Source organism: Camelus ferus, chromosome 3 (genome assembly GCF_009834535.1).
Source record: "Camelus ferus isolate YT-003-E chromosome 3, BCGSAC_Cfer_1.0, whole genome shotgun sequence".
In the NCBI taxonomy this organism is placed as follows: domain Eukaryota; kingdom Metazoa; phylum Chordata; class Mammalia; order Artiodactyla; family Camelidae; genus Camelus; species Camelus ferus.
The window spans coordinates 89,832,741-89,847,920 of record NC_045698.1 but is presented as its reverse complement, the minus strand read 5'-3'; the positions used below and the strand labels follow the sequence as shown (position 1 = coordinate 89,847,920).

General features: G+C 35.1%; 1 protein-coding gene across 3 annotated transcripts in view; it reads right to left on the bottom strand.

Annotated features, from left to right (window-relative positions):
• ADAMTS19 (ADAM metallopeptidase with thrombospondin type 1 motif 19) overlaps positions 1-15,180 on the bottom strand; it is a 241,151-nt gene that overhangs the window by 70,423 nt on the left and 155,548 nt on the right. For all 3 annotated transcript variants that reach the window (XR_004318692.1, XR_004318691.1, XM_032476644.1), the window contains exon 16: positions 12,666-12,746. Coding sequence is in view for 1 of the 3 variants with exons in the window: in XM_032476644.1 (XP_032332535.1) it covers positions 12,666-12,746 (81 nt within the window). In the remaining 2 variants the exon portion in view is untranslated. The remainder of the gene's footprint in view (positions 1-12,665; positions 12,747-15,180) is intronic.

Here is a 15,180-nt window from a genome sequence, read left to right as displayed (position 1 = left end):
AGTGCAATTGATTACTTCTCTGAAGACATAAGAAGAAAAAGAACATCTGAATAATTATCAACACACACAGTAAAGAAATTAGGTTGGGATTCAAAAATCCTCCCACAAAGAAAATACCAATGTTCACACGTCTAAGGAAAACCAATACCAGTCTTACACAAAATTTACTATAAAATATAAGATGAGAAGCACAAGGTTCTTCAAATGTACTAAAAATGTTATTTTTTAAGGTAGATGAAAAATAGAAACATCTGCATTTTACTCTTCCCTTTAACTAACCTATCAGTTAAGAATATTTGTCTCTATTAAATATCAGGAAAATCACATGTTTATATATTCTAGACAACTTCTTTTCATGCTAAGTTTATTGCACATATTTTTCCCTGACACTATGGCTTGCCTTTTCATTTTCTTAACGATATCTTTTAAGGAGCAGTTTTACTTTTAATGAAATCCAACATATGTATTTTTGGTTGGGAGAGTTGGTAGTTTTGTACATCCACTGTAAAGAAATCCTTGTGTACCACAGTGTCATTAATATGTTTCTCCTATGACCTCTGCTGTAAGTTTTAGAGTTTTAGCTTTTTTGTTTAGATTTCCAATCCATTTTGAGTTAATCTTTGTGTATGTTGCAGGTTTGGGCCAAGGTTCAATTTTTTCCCCTCATATAAATATGAAGTTATTCCAGCATTATTTGTTTAAGGAGTACCTTTTCTCTTTGCATTACCTCAACACTTCGATTGGAAGTCAGTTTACTTCATATACATGTGTTTCATTTCACTATAGTGATGAATTTGTCAGTTTTTCTTGGTCAATTTTTGCTTTAAAGCTTTGAAGTTATATTTCTGGGTTTATATAACTTAAAATTATAGTATCTTTGTGATAAATGAATTCTTTCATAATTATCTCGTGAACTTTTTTTATCTTGAGCAATGCATTTTTCTGTAAAGTGAGTTTTGTTTTACATTACTATGGCTACATCAGTATATTTTGGTCTGTATTTTTCTGGTACAGTTTTCCACTCTTTGATTTTCAATTTTTGTGAAACTTTAAAAACATGTCTCTTATGAATACAATATACTTGAATTGTTTTTAAAAACCAGTGTGATAATTTTTGCCTTTTAACTAGATATTTCAATTTTAAATGTTTATTAAGACTACTGGTATCTTTTGATTTACCTATTACTATCTTATTTTGTGCTTTCTTTTTTCCTGCTTGTTGTATATTTTTGTTTTTCTCCTATCTTGTTTTCTATTGACTGAGTTTTTAAAATTTCATGTTAAAAATTACATTTGGTTTTCTGAATGTGTTTAGTCAATTTTGTTTACTCTTATTTTTAAATCCCTCTTTTATATATTTAAACATATTACCATAATACTTTTATATTTCCTGTATACGATAAAAATATATATGCCTGATTCTGTTATCATTATTTGTACTGGGTTTTGCTTATAGTGTCTATTTCCTTCTGTGTTTTCTGAACTTTTTAATTTTTATTAAAAAATTATATTTGTTGAACTTTAGAGAATTCCTTTGAGGCCTGATTTAAAGGTAAATTACCTTCAAAAAGGATTTGCATTTGTATATACCAGCCACCTCGGTAACTTCATTAAAATAAATGTCTTGAGGGTTTTGGGCTTCACAGAGTAAACTGGTGCAGCAAATCCCTATGAGCATTTACTGCGGGTTACAAATTCCCCAGGAATTTGATTTTCTATCTCCACCTGGTACCAAGGTTAATATAGACACATTTCCTATCTTTCTCCTTTTATGGTGCAAATACAACACAGGCACTTTGAGATCTCACATTGGGCTTGTAGACCTTTGGGTCCTGCTCTTCCGAGAGGTCTCCTGTTAGAGCCTCCACTTTGTAAAGGGCTTAAGCTTTGTTTCCTGTCACAGTTTCCCTTGGCCCTCAGAGTCTAAATTGGTCACCAGGATTAAGCATAAGTGGGTCTTCAGTGAGCCTAATACTCTGGCTTCTGTTCTCATTTTGTTTTTGGCATGTGAGGGATCCTTTAATTTCTTTCCAGTTCAGAGATAAATTTAAAAAGTGAAGTAAGCCAGAAAGAGAAAGAAAAATACCATATGATATCACTTACATGTGGAATCTGAAAAAAAGGCCAAATGAATTTATTTACAAAACAGAAACAGACTCACAGACATAGAAAACAAACTTATGGTTACCAGGGGGGAGGAAAGGGGTATGAAAGGATAAATTGGGAGTTTTGAGATTTGCAGATACTAATATATATAAAATAGATAAACAACAAGTTCATACTGTATGGCACAGGGAACTATCGTCAATATCTTGTAGTAACACGTTAAAAAAAATATGAAAATGAATATATGTATATGACTGAAGCATTTTGCTGTATACCAGAAACTGACACAAAATTGTAAACTGACTATACCTTAATTAAAACATACATATACAATTAAAAAAATTAAGAAAAAAGTTTTTAAAGTGTTCTTTCTTCCTCCTTTTGTATTTTGCTCAACATTTTAAACTGTTTTCAGTGAGAATTCTTCCCTTGGTGGGTTGCATACAAAACTGCAGGCAAGGGGGAAGGGTCTAGCTCAAGTGGTGCAGCACATGCTTAGCATACACAAGGTCCTGGGTTCAATTTCCAGCACCTCCTCTAAAAATAAATAAATCAGTAAACCTAATTACTTCCTCCCACCAAAAACAAAACAAAACAAAACAAAATAAAACAAAAAACCTGCAGGCAGGGTAAGCCGACCCATATGACTTCTAGCTAAACTGCTTTCCATTTAATACTTCTTGATAAATTATTAACATATTAGAGCCATGATCTTCAGAAAAGCATAGAATAATGGCATATGGGAATACAACTCCGAGAGAGTAATGAAAAAGAATAGCTGTATCAGGAGGGAATTAAATGTCTCCTATGAGATAACGTACAGTTTGATGTAGACACGTTAATCGTTAAAGAATGATTAATTTCCGGGAAATGATTTATTTTTTCTTTCTTTTTGCTAAAACTACTTTAGATGAAGAGTTTCAATGACTTCCTCCCACTGCCTGAAAGAGCTTTTAGAAAACATGGTTTATGATATGTATTCTTTGCCTTTAAAGAATGGATTAAGCTTGAAATCTAGGATTCTAGGTTTGAAATCTAGGATTTGAACTGTCATTTCTTTATTTCAAATCTGCCACTCATCCATGTGTCTTATCTCAGTAAATTCTATTATTATTTTCCTAGTTGTTGAAGGCAGAAACTGCAAATTTTTCTCTTCTATCACTATGCACATCCATTTTCTAACAAGTTTCATCAGCGAACTTCTTCAATGTCTAGAAGCAATTGGGTTTTTCTCATTCCTGTCCTCTGGATGAAATTATGAACCGGTCCCCTTGTCTTCATTCTTATACCCTTCCAAAAGGAGAATTGTTTTTCCCTCAGTTAAGCAAGCAAGGGAACTTAGTAGGTTGCTGAGTAAACATGGTGACATTTCAACAATGATTTAATCTCCGTAGTAGTATTCAGAATGTTTAGAAGCATTGATGCTACTTCCTTATACAAGTAAAAGACCCTAGTAATGTAGGCCTGAGGTTAAGCACGAGGAAAACTGACAATAATATGGCCAGACACTCAACACAGATGTGTAATTCCACTTTTCAACTAAAAGATCTTTTAACAACAAAAAGTGATTGGAGATCTATGTTTAGAGATTTGCACCAGGGAAGAAAGGTGGGGCCTGGCAGGTTTGGAGGTAGTAACTGGAGAAGAAAATAGTCATTTTAAGATTTGTATTTCCCTGTGTTAATCTTACAGAACAACTGATCACATTACGTTAAGAAAAGGGGGAAAAGAGGGAATTTGGGGGAAGTTCAAGGAAAATTTGTTCATATAGGACTTGTACTTTAAAATCATAAATGTTGCAGAGAAGGCAATGATAAAAAGAAAAAGTGAAATTAAAAAAAAAGATAGTAGGAATCAGATAGTGTGGCCACACTTCTTGGGTTTAAATCTAGGATCATAGATTTTAAGATGTGTGACCTTGGGAAAGAAATTGAAACTCTCTGTTCCTCTATTCTCTTACTTTAAAAAACTGGGAAATGAGCAGTGCTTACTTTATAAAGTTGTTGTGAGGACTTGATTGACCAAATATATTTAATGCACTGACCCATACTCATCACTATACAATTGTGAACCATCTTTTCTTAGTTAAAATTCACTCAAAAAATTCTTTATTAATTCCTGTGTGCCAGACTCTGTTTTAGTCACTGCAGATATGGCTCTGAGCAGAATCACCTCTGCTTTCAAGAATTAACAATGGAGACAGATGTTATAAAGCATGCATGTGAACAAATAAGACAATTCAAACAGCGATAAGTTCTATAAGGGAAATAAAGCAGGACAGTCTAATAGGGAGTGGCCTGGTTAGGGGTCACAGTGGATATGAAGAAAAAGTGATAGGTGTGAAGAACGGACTGGACTTGCTGATGTATTGTATTACAGTGGTGAAGAGAGTTTTCAAAGAGAACCCCTAGTTTTGGTACAAACGACTAGGTAGAAATTAGTGACTGTGGTAGGATAAAAAATGGCCCCCTCCAGGAGACATTCATCTCCTGAAAGACAGACGTCATACAAAGCATCTTCTCTGACCACAGTGAGATGAAGTTAGAGAGCAACAGCAGAAGGGAAACTGGGAAAATCACAAACTGGTGGAACTAAAACAACACACCAGTGGATCAAAGAAGAAATCACAACGCAAATTAGAGAATGTTTTGAAACATGAGAATGAGAACACAGAACACAAGGTACCGAAGCTTACAGGACACCGTGAAAGCAGTGTTACAGGGGTAAATTTACAGCTAGAAACGTTTACGCTAAAAAAGAATAATGATCCCAAATTAACAACCTCACTGTATAACTTAAGGAACAAGAAAAAGAATAAACGAAACCTAAAAGCTCTAAGAAGAAAGGAAATAACGAAGACTACGGCAGAGATACATGAAATAGAGAAAAGAAAAATAATAGAAAAGATTAAAAAATCACAAGTTAGTTCTCTGAAAAGATCAACAAAACTGACAAACCTTTAGCTATATTGAATAAGAATGAATGAAAACAAGACACCTAAAAAAATCAGAAATTAAAGTGAGGACATTACAACTAATGCTAAAGAAATAAAAAGGATTGTAGGAAAGTACTGTGAACAACTGTATGCTAACACACTGGATAACCTAAATGAAATGAAACAATTTTTAGAACCACAAAACAAGAGAGATACTATAAATACACCTATAACTAGTAAGGAGATTGAATCAGTAATCAAAAATATCTCCCAAAAGAAAAGTCCTGTACCTTACGGCACTAAGACACTACAAAAAAAGAAAACAGACCAATTTTCCTTATGCATACTGATGCAAAAATCCTCTACAAAATACATGCAAACCTAATTTAGGAGAATAAAAAGGCATCCAAATCAGAAAGAAAGTAGTAGAATTATTTCTATTTGCAGATGATATGATCTTCTACACAGAAACCACTAAAATTTTAACAAAAAAATTAGAACTAATAAATAAATTTAGAAAAGTATCAGGATACAAAGTCAACACATAGAAAGCATTGCATTTCTATACACTAGTAATAAAAAATCTGAAAAGGAAATTAAGAAAACATTTCTATTTATAATAGCATAGCATCAAAAGTAATTAAGTACTTAATTAATTAATTAATTACTTGGTGAATTAACTTCACCAAGAAAGTGAAAGACTTACACAATGAAAACTATAAAACATCTCTGAAAGAAATTAAAGAAGAGGTAAATAAATGAAAACACATTCCAGGTTCAGGAACTGGAGGACTTAATACTGTTAAGGTGTCAATATTATCCAAAGTGGCCTACAATTCAATGAATTCCCTATCAAGATCCAAATGCCCTTATTGTGCAAAAATGGAAAAAAAAAAAAAACTGTCTTAAAATTCATACGGAATCTCAAGAGACCCTGAATAGCCAAAACAATCTTGAAAAACAGGAACAAAGCTGGAGACTCACACTTCCTGATTTCAAAACTTACTAGAAAGCTACAGTGATTAAAACCGTGTGCTACTGGCATAAAAACAGACATATAAACCAACGCAACAGAATAGAGATCCCAGAAATAAATCCTTGCATTTATGGCCAAATGATTTTTGACAAGGGTGCCAAAATCATTCAATAGAGAAAGGACAGTCTTTCAACTGGTGGTGCTGGGAAAACTGAGTATTCACCTTCAGAAAACTGAAGTTTGACCCTGAATTTATACCATGTACAAGATTTAATTCAAAATGGATCAAGAATCTAAATGTCAGACCTAAAACTATAAAACTCTCAGAAGAAAATATAAGGTGAAAACTCCACAGTGCTATGATTCCTTGGATATTGCACCATGGGCACAGATTATAAAAGAAAAATAGACAAACTTCATGAAAATTTGAAAATTAAAAAATTCTGCACATCAAAAGACACTATTAACAGAGTAAAAACCCACAGGATGTGAGAAAATATTTGAAAATCAATCTCATGAGGGATTAAGATCCAGAATATGTAGAGATTCCTAAAACTCATCAATAATAAAACCAAATAACCTAATTAAAAAATGGGTAAAGGGCCTGAATAGGTACTTCTCCAAAAGTTATATAAAGCCAACAAGCACATGAAAAGATGCTCAACATCACTAATCAATAGAGAAATACAAATACAAATCCATCATGAGATATCACCTCATGCCCATCAGGATGGCTACTATCAAAACAAACAGAAAACAAGTGTTGGTGAGGACATAGAGGACCTAGAACCCTTGCACCCCGTTGGTGGGAACAGAAAATGGTGCGGCACCTGTGGAAAATGTTACCCAGTTCCTCAAAAAAATTAAAAATAGAACTGGCCTATGATCCAGCAATTCTACTTCTGGGTTTCTACTCAAAAGAATGAAAAGCTGGGTCTTGATGAGGTACCTGTATAGCCACGTTTATAGCAGCATTATTTACAATAGCTAAAATGTTCACGGTAGCTAAAATGTTGCTTCCTGGGAGGCAACCCAAGAATCCACAGATGAATGGAAAGAGAAGCAAAAGGTGGCATATACATACATTGAAATAATATCCAGCCTTTAAAAGGAAGGAAATGCTGACAAATGCTACAGCATGGACAAATCTTGAGAACAGTGTTCTAAGAAATATGTCAGTCATAAAAGGACACTTACTGTATGACTCCATATACGTGAGGTGTGAAGAGTGGTCAAATTCATGGACACAGAAAGCATGATGGAGGTTACCAGAAGATAGGAGGATGGCGGAATGGGGAGTTACTATTAATGGGTCCAAAGTTTCAGTTTCAGGAGATAAAAAGAGTTCCGGAGCTGGATGGCGGTGGCTGCACAACAAAGTGAACGTACACAATACCACTGAACTGTGCACTTAACATAGTTAAGATGCTAAATTCTATGTTACATGTATTTTACCACAATTTGAAAAACATGTATTTTTAAGGCAACAAAATGATGCCTGAATTCCTGGAACATATGAATGTTACCTTATATGGTAAACAAACAAACAAACAAATAACCTTGCAGGTATGATTAAGTTAAGGATCCTGAGATGAGACTGTCCTAGATTATCCAAGAGGGCCTAAAATGCAATCATATGTAGCCTTATAAGAGGTACAAACAGGGTTGTTTGAACACAGAAAAAGAAGAGGAGGCAATGACACTAGGGAGGCAGAGATTGGAGTGCTGTGGTCCCAAGCAAAAGAATGATGGTAGCCACTGGACGCTGGAAGAGGTGAGGAATTGATGCTCCCCTAGAGACTCCAGAGACAGTACAGCTTTGCAGACATCTTGATTTTTGGTTCAGTAAAACTGATGATGGCCTCCAGAACTTACAAGAGAATAGATTTCTGCTGTTTTAAACCACCAAGTTCTTGGTAATTGTCACAGCAGTCATAGGACACTAATACAGTGACATTAACTATAGTGAGGAAAACTAAAGGAAGAGGTTTCAGCACAAGATGGAAATAAAATTTTTGATTTACACATTATTTCTGCGGTACATATGAGAATTTGATAATTTACATCAAATAAAATTGTTCAGCAAAGAAGCCAGATGTGAGTCCCTAGGGAGACAGTATAGCAGAGAAGACAGTAGGGCCCAGGCTTGAGCGCTACAGTATGAGAACATTTGGACACCAGGTAGAGACTGAGAATCCAACAAAAGAGGGCATTTGCTGACCCTGACAAAGGCAGTTATTGTAGAGGTGAGATCAAAACAAGACAGGATAGGTTGAAGAGCCAGGGAAGTCAGGAATTAGAGGGATAATGGAGATTTCCCATTTGTAAAACCACCAAGTTTATCCAGCCATGTTTGTTAGCATATTACAAATCAGAGTACAATGTAGAGTTTTGCAGAACTAAGAAAACTCCATTTGAGACATTCTTTTCCAGCTTGGAAAAAAGAAAACATATCCCCAAGTGTAAATGCCAACTGTCTGCTATTAAATGAAAGTACTGCAAATGTCTCAATTTTATACAGTGTCTCCAAAAAATGGATATTGCAACTTTAATCTGAATTTGGGTATACAGCAAGATTTACTTGCACTTAAAATGAATTTAAAAACCAAATCAGGTAAAAATAGATAAAATTTATGTATTAGTAATGACTAACAAATGAGTGTGTCACATGACAAAGAATTTATTTTACTGTCCCCTTTCTTCAAATTTTCCTACTCCTAGAAAGCAAACCCTAATGTGAAAAATGACTCAATCCAACTGTAGACTATTTTCAATGTCACAGAGCAGAAACAATCATGTAATTCTGGGTTATTTTTTCATGTATGAAGTGTTTTCCTATCAAGACATTATTTTTGATTTGAGAAAGAATATAATGAGGAAATTATTTTTGTTAAGAAGGAAAAAAAGACACAAAGGCATTCTTTAACAATAATATAAACACAATGTTTAAGTTCTGGGAGAATATTCAGTCTTTTGCCAGACCTATCACATTATATTCTCCTATCTGTGGATGCCACTGACTATAAAAGATCATTTCACGTGATTTAATTAGTTTGAAATATTAATATATAACCAATATGTATTCTGACAACACAGTATTTTCTTTCATATGCAGAAACAGTAATTGGCCTAATTAAAATAGCTGATACAATTTTTTTTCCACAAGCAATACTTAAAAATTTGAAAAATACTTGAGGGCCCACATAAATAAAACTGGAAATGAAAGAAAAGGTACTATCAACACTACAGAAATACAAAAGGTCCTAAGAGATTGCTATGAACAATTATATACCAATATACTGGACAACCAAAAATTAATGAATAAATTCCTAGAAATGTGCAATCTCCCAAGACTGATTCAGGAAGAAATACAAAGCATGAACAGACTAATTACCAGTAATGAAATTGAACCAGTAATCAAAAAACTCCCAACAAATAAAATTCAAGGACCAGATGACAACACACGTGAATTCTACCAAACAGCTAAATAATAGTTAATGTCTACCCTTCTAAAACTCTTCCCCCAAATTGAAGAATGCTGCCAAATTCATTCTGTGAAGCCAGCATCATCCTGATACCAAAACCAGGTAAAGACAACACAAAAAAAGAAAACTACAGGCCAATAACCCTGAAGAATATAAAAGCAAAAATCCTCAACAAAATATTAGCAAATCAAATCTAACAATACAGTAAAAGGATCATACACTATGACTGAGGTTTATCCCAGGGATGCAAGGATGGTTCAATATTCATAAATGAATCAATGTGATACACCATGCAAACAAACTGAAGAATAAAAATCATATGATCATCTCAATAGATGCAGAAAAACTTTTGACAAATTCAACATTCATTTATGACACAAACTCTCAACAAAGAGGGTATAGGGGGAACATATCTCAACACAATAAAAGCCAGATATGACAAAACCACAGCCAACATCATACTCAATGGTGAATAGGTGAAAGCATTTCCTCTAAGATCAGGAACAAGACAAGTATGCGACCCTTGTCACTTTCATTCAGTGACATAGTATTTGAAGTCAGAGCCACAGAAATTAGACAAGAAAAAGAATCCAAATTGGAGAGAAAGAAGTAAAACTATCACTCTTTGTGTATGACATGATACTACATATAGGAAATCCTGAATATGCCAGCAAAAAACTATTAGAACTAATACACGAATTCAGTAAAGTAGCAGGATACAAACTACACAGAAATCCGTTGCATTTCTATACACTAATAACAGAAAATGAAAATAAGAAAACAACCCCATTTAAAATTGCATCAAAAAGAATGAAATATCCAGAATAAATCTAATCAAGGAGGTTTTAGGAATAAATCTAGTAAAGGAGGCAGAAGATTTGTACTTGGAAAACTATAAGGTATTAATGAGAGAAATTGACAAAAAGCAGTGGAAAGATAGACCATGCTCAAAGATTGGAAGAATCTACATTGTTAAAATGACCATACTACCCAAGGCAATCAACAGATTTAATGCAATCCGTATCAAAATACCAATGGCATTTTTCAAAGAACTAGGACAAATAATTCTAAAATTTATGTGGAAACACAAAAGACCCTAAATAGCCGATGCAATCTTAAAAAATAACAAAGCTGGAGGTACCACATTCCCTCTTTTCAAACTATATTACATAGCTACAGTAATCAAAACAGCCTGGTACTGGTAAAAAGACAGACAAATAGATGAATGGAACAGTATAGAGAGTCTAGAAATAAATCCATGCTTATGTGGTCCATTAATCTATGACAAAGGAGGCAAGATCATACAATCGAGGAACAAGACTCTTCAACAAATAGTGTTGAGAGAACTAGACAGCTACATGTATAACAATCAAACTGGACTACTTTCTCATACTCTATACAGGAATAAACTCAAAATGGATTAAAGACTTAAATGTAAGAACTGAAACCACTAACCTCCTAGAAGAAAACATAGGCAGTATGCTATTTGACAGTCTTAGTGATATTTTGGGGGGTATATCTCCTCAGGAAAGGGAATTAAAAAGTAAAAATAAACAAATGGGACTAGGTAAAATCAAAGCTTCTGCACAGCAAAGGAAACTATCAACAAAATGAAAAGGAAGCCTACTGTACGGGAGAAGATACTTGCAAATGATACATCCTATGAAAAGTTAGTATCCAAAATATACAAACAACTCATGTAACTCAACATCAAAAAAACTCAAACAACTCAATTGAAAAAAGGGCAGAGGACTTGAGGAATTTTTCCAAAAAGACATTCAGATGGCCAACAGGCACATGAAAAGATGCACAAGATTGGTAATCATCAAGGAAATGAAAATCAAAACCACAATAAGATATCACCTCACATCTGTCAGAACAGTTATCACCAAAAAGACAACAAATAACAAGTGTTGGCCAGGATTCAGAGAAAAGGAAATCCTCATGTACTGTTGATGGGATTGTAAATTGGCATGGCCATACAGAAAACAGTATGGAGGCTCCTCAAAAAATTAAACACAGACCTTCCACATGATCCAGCAATTTCACAAAAACACTGATTCAGAAAGATATAAGCAGTCCAATGTTCACTGTGGCATTATTTACAATAAGCCAAGGTATGGAAGCAACCTAAGTGCCCATCAGTAGATGAATGGATAAAGAAGATGTGGTATGCATACACAATAGAATATTACTCATTCACTAAAAGAAAAGGCAACCTTGCCGTTTGTAACAAATGTTTGGATCTAGAGGGTATGATGCTAAGTGAAATAAGTCAGATAGAGAAAGACAAATACTATATGATGTGGAGTCTAAAAAACAAAATAAGCAAACAAGCGAAACAAAAAGAAACTCTTAAATACAGAGAACAAACGGGTGAATGTCAGAGGGTGCAGGGTGCACAAAATAGGTGAAAGGTACTAAGAGGTAAAAAACTCCAGTAATGAAATAAAGAAGCCATGGTCATGTCATACCTAGCAAAAGGAAGGCGGTCAATAATATTGCAATGACTTTGTTGGGGAAAGATGGCTACTAGACCTACTGTGGTGATCATTTCATAACGTATGCAAATGTCAAAGCACATTGCCTGAAACCAATACAATATTGTAAGTCAACTTCTTCAGTTACAATTTTTTAAAATACCTTCTTCATAAATAAGTACACCTGAAGTGAAGCAAAAGAGAGCAACACCTCCCATTAAAAACATCAAATCCTTCTAGTATACAGAAATTTTTTTTGAGGGTTCCACAAGATTTCCTAGTTCTAAAGCAATCACTATATAGATACACACACATTTATATATGCATTTGCAATGCAATAAACATGAATATCTGGACATTCACGTGTGTGTAAATAGGAAATATATGTGCAATATATGAAATAAAGCGTCCCCAAGTCCTCCACTGAGTGTTTGTTCCTGAACATAGACAAACATGTGGAAGTAATTTATAACCCCTCAAAATACATAACCAGATTGCTTTTGCTCCTAGGAAGTCCCTGGGAGGGAGGGAAAGAAATTCCTACTTGATATGGCAAGAAGTGCTTCCCAGGAAATTCAAACGTGTGACTAGAAACACACTGACATCCTAGCCACCACAGAAGTCTCAGGGCAGGGCAGCCAGGCTTGAACTTGGCTGGGCTCTGAGTCTGTAACACAGGTTACCTAGGTAGCTGTGTGCTGGCTTCTCCTCCACGACCTTGATTCTTCTTGCTCCCGCAGGTATCACCAGCACTTCTACATAACCTGTAAGAGTCAATAAGACATGAGATACATCTCGAGTTCTTTGAATTTTTCTTTTCTTAATTGACTTGCCCTCTTTTTCTTTTGGTTTTTGCTATGCTATTTCAATACCTATATAAAGAAAAAAATGTACGTATAAAAGCTGCCATAATTTCCAAAGGAGAAGTTTCCTGGAAAGATGTTGAGAATACAGCAAAGAGGCAACTGTATTCTCAGTGAAAAAGCTCCCTGATATCTCATGAATTATGAGGGGAGAAAAAAGTAAATTGGGACAGCCCAGTTAGAAACACAGTGAATCTTGGAACAAAGCAAGCAACCTCGAATTCTGTTCATGGCACTCCTTTAAGTTAGCGAGTGTGGGAAGGAGGAAATGCAGCTGGAGAGCACACAGCTGCGGGCATCTGGCCCCTGGAGCAGCTGAGTGTAGGACCAGAGAGACCAAACACTCCCTGAGGAGATTAACAAAGCGTTTTGCAACTGAGTCTGGAGACAAGTAAGTGTAAGGCCACACCAAGCAATCTGTGTCACCCTGGAAGGTGTCAGACAGCTAGAAGCAAGACACACTGAGGTGTTTCTCAGAAAAGGTTTTTCAGCAGGCATTAGGGATGTATGAATGCTTGAAGTGAAATAAGGTAAGACAAAGTTGGAAGAGAAGGCGTGCAGAAAAAGTCAAAATCAAGACTTCACTTGGTGGAGAATAGTGACAGAGTAGATGCCAACTTGTGGCCAAATACATATGATTTAAAATTATATTAAAATAATATTTAATATTCTTCTTAGTATTTCTGTGTAGCTCCTTCTAGCCCTGACACAAGTCTAATTTGAAAGCTAGTTTTTAAAAGGTACAACAGCTAATCCCAGCGTTGTCTCCCATTGATCAATTATTCAAACCTGAAACTATTTACAGTTATTTGGTGTATACCAAAAAGGTAGCAGACACCCCACCCGGTGGAATCAGAGGCTTGTGTTTTTCAAATCATAATTTCCATTAGTGAATACTACTTACACAATTTAACCATTTCTAGTAACAACAAACCACACAAGCACTAGCATTTTGTTATGTGGACAAAATATGCAGCAATGAAAACAGAAACAAACGCTTACTGCCTATTTGTATAGAAGAAACGTAAGAGAGTCTGTGTACTCAGTGAGCACAAATATCTTACATAAAAGCGAGTTAAATAAAACTTCCAAAATTATGTCAAAAAGATCACATGCAAAATAATATGGTTAATTCCCTGCTGAAAAACAGAAACCAATGTTCTTTAAGTGTCCTCCTTCTCTGATCAAACCACTGTTCAGAAGTTTCCCCGCTAGTTTTAGCTCATAGAAGTGGGATTTCTTTCCTTTTAAATGGTGATATACATTACTCATGTTTGAGAAAACACTGGCATTAGCAGGAATCACAGTGATTTGGAGGAGAGGACATTTCATATAATCAAGGAAAGTGTCACAAAGGAAACAGATGAACTGTCCCTGAAGAATGGATAGGATTTGGATACAAAGCTGACCCCTGAACAACATGTGGGTTAAGGGTACCAACCCTTCCAGTAGTAAAAAAAAAAAAAAAAAAAAAAAAAAAGAGTTTAATTAATAGCCAGCCCTCTGTATAAGTGGTTTCTCTGTATCTGCGGTTTGGCACCCACAGATTCAAATAGCTGCAGGTCGATTGTGTGCCACTGTAGTATTTAGTTATTAAAAAAAAAAAATCCAAACGACAACCTATGGAATGGGAGAAAATTTATGCAAACGATGAAACCAACAAAGGCTTGATCTCCAGAATATATAAGCAGCTCATACGACTTAATAAGAAAAAAACAAACAACCCAATCCAAAAATGGGCAGAAGACCTAAACAAGCAATTCTCCAAGGAAGAAATACAAATGATCACTAGGCACATGAAAAAATTCTCAATTTCACTAATTATCAGAGAAATGCAAACCAAAACTATGATGAGGTATCACCTCACACCAGTCAGAATGGCCATCATTCAAAAGTCCACAAATGACAAATGCTGGCGAGGCTGTGGAGAAAAGGGAACCCTCCTACACTGCTGGTGGGAATGCAGTTTGGTGCAGCCACTGTGGAAAACAGTATGGAGATTTCTCAAAAGACTAGGAATAGACTTACCATAGGACCCAGGAATCCCACTCCTGGGCTTCTATCCAGAAGGAACCCTACTTCAAAATGACACCTGCACCCCAATGTTCACAGCAGCACTATTTACAATAGCCAAGACACGGAAACAGCCTAAATGTCCATCAACAGATGACTAGATAAAGAAGATGTGGTATATTTAGACAATAGAATACTATTCAGCTATAAAAATGACAACATAACACCATTTGCAGCAACATGGATGTCCCTGGAGAATGTCATTCTAAGTGAAGTAAGCCAGAAAGAGAAAGAAAAATACCATATGAGATCGCTCATATGT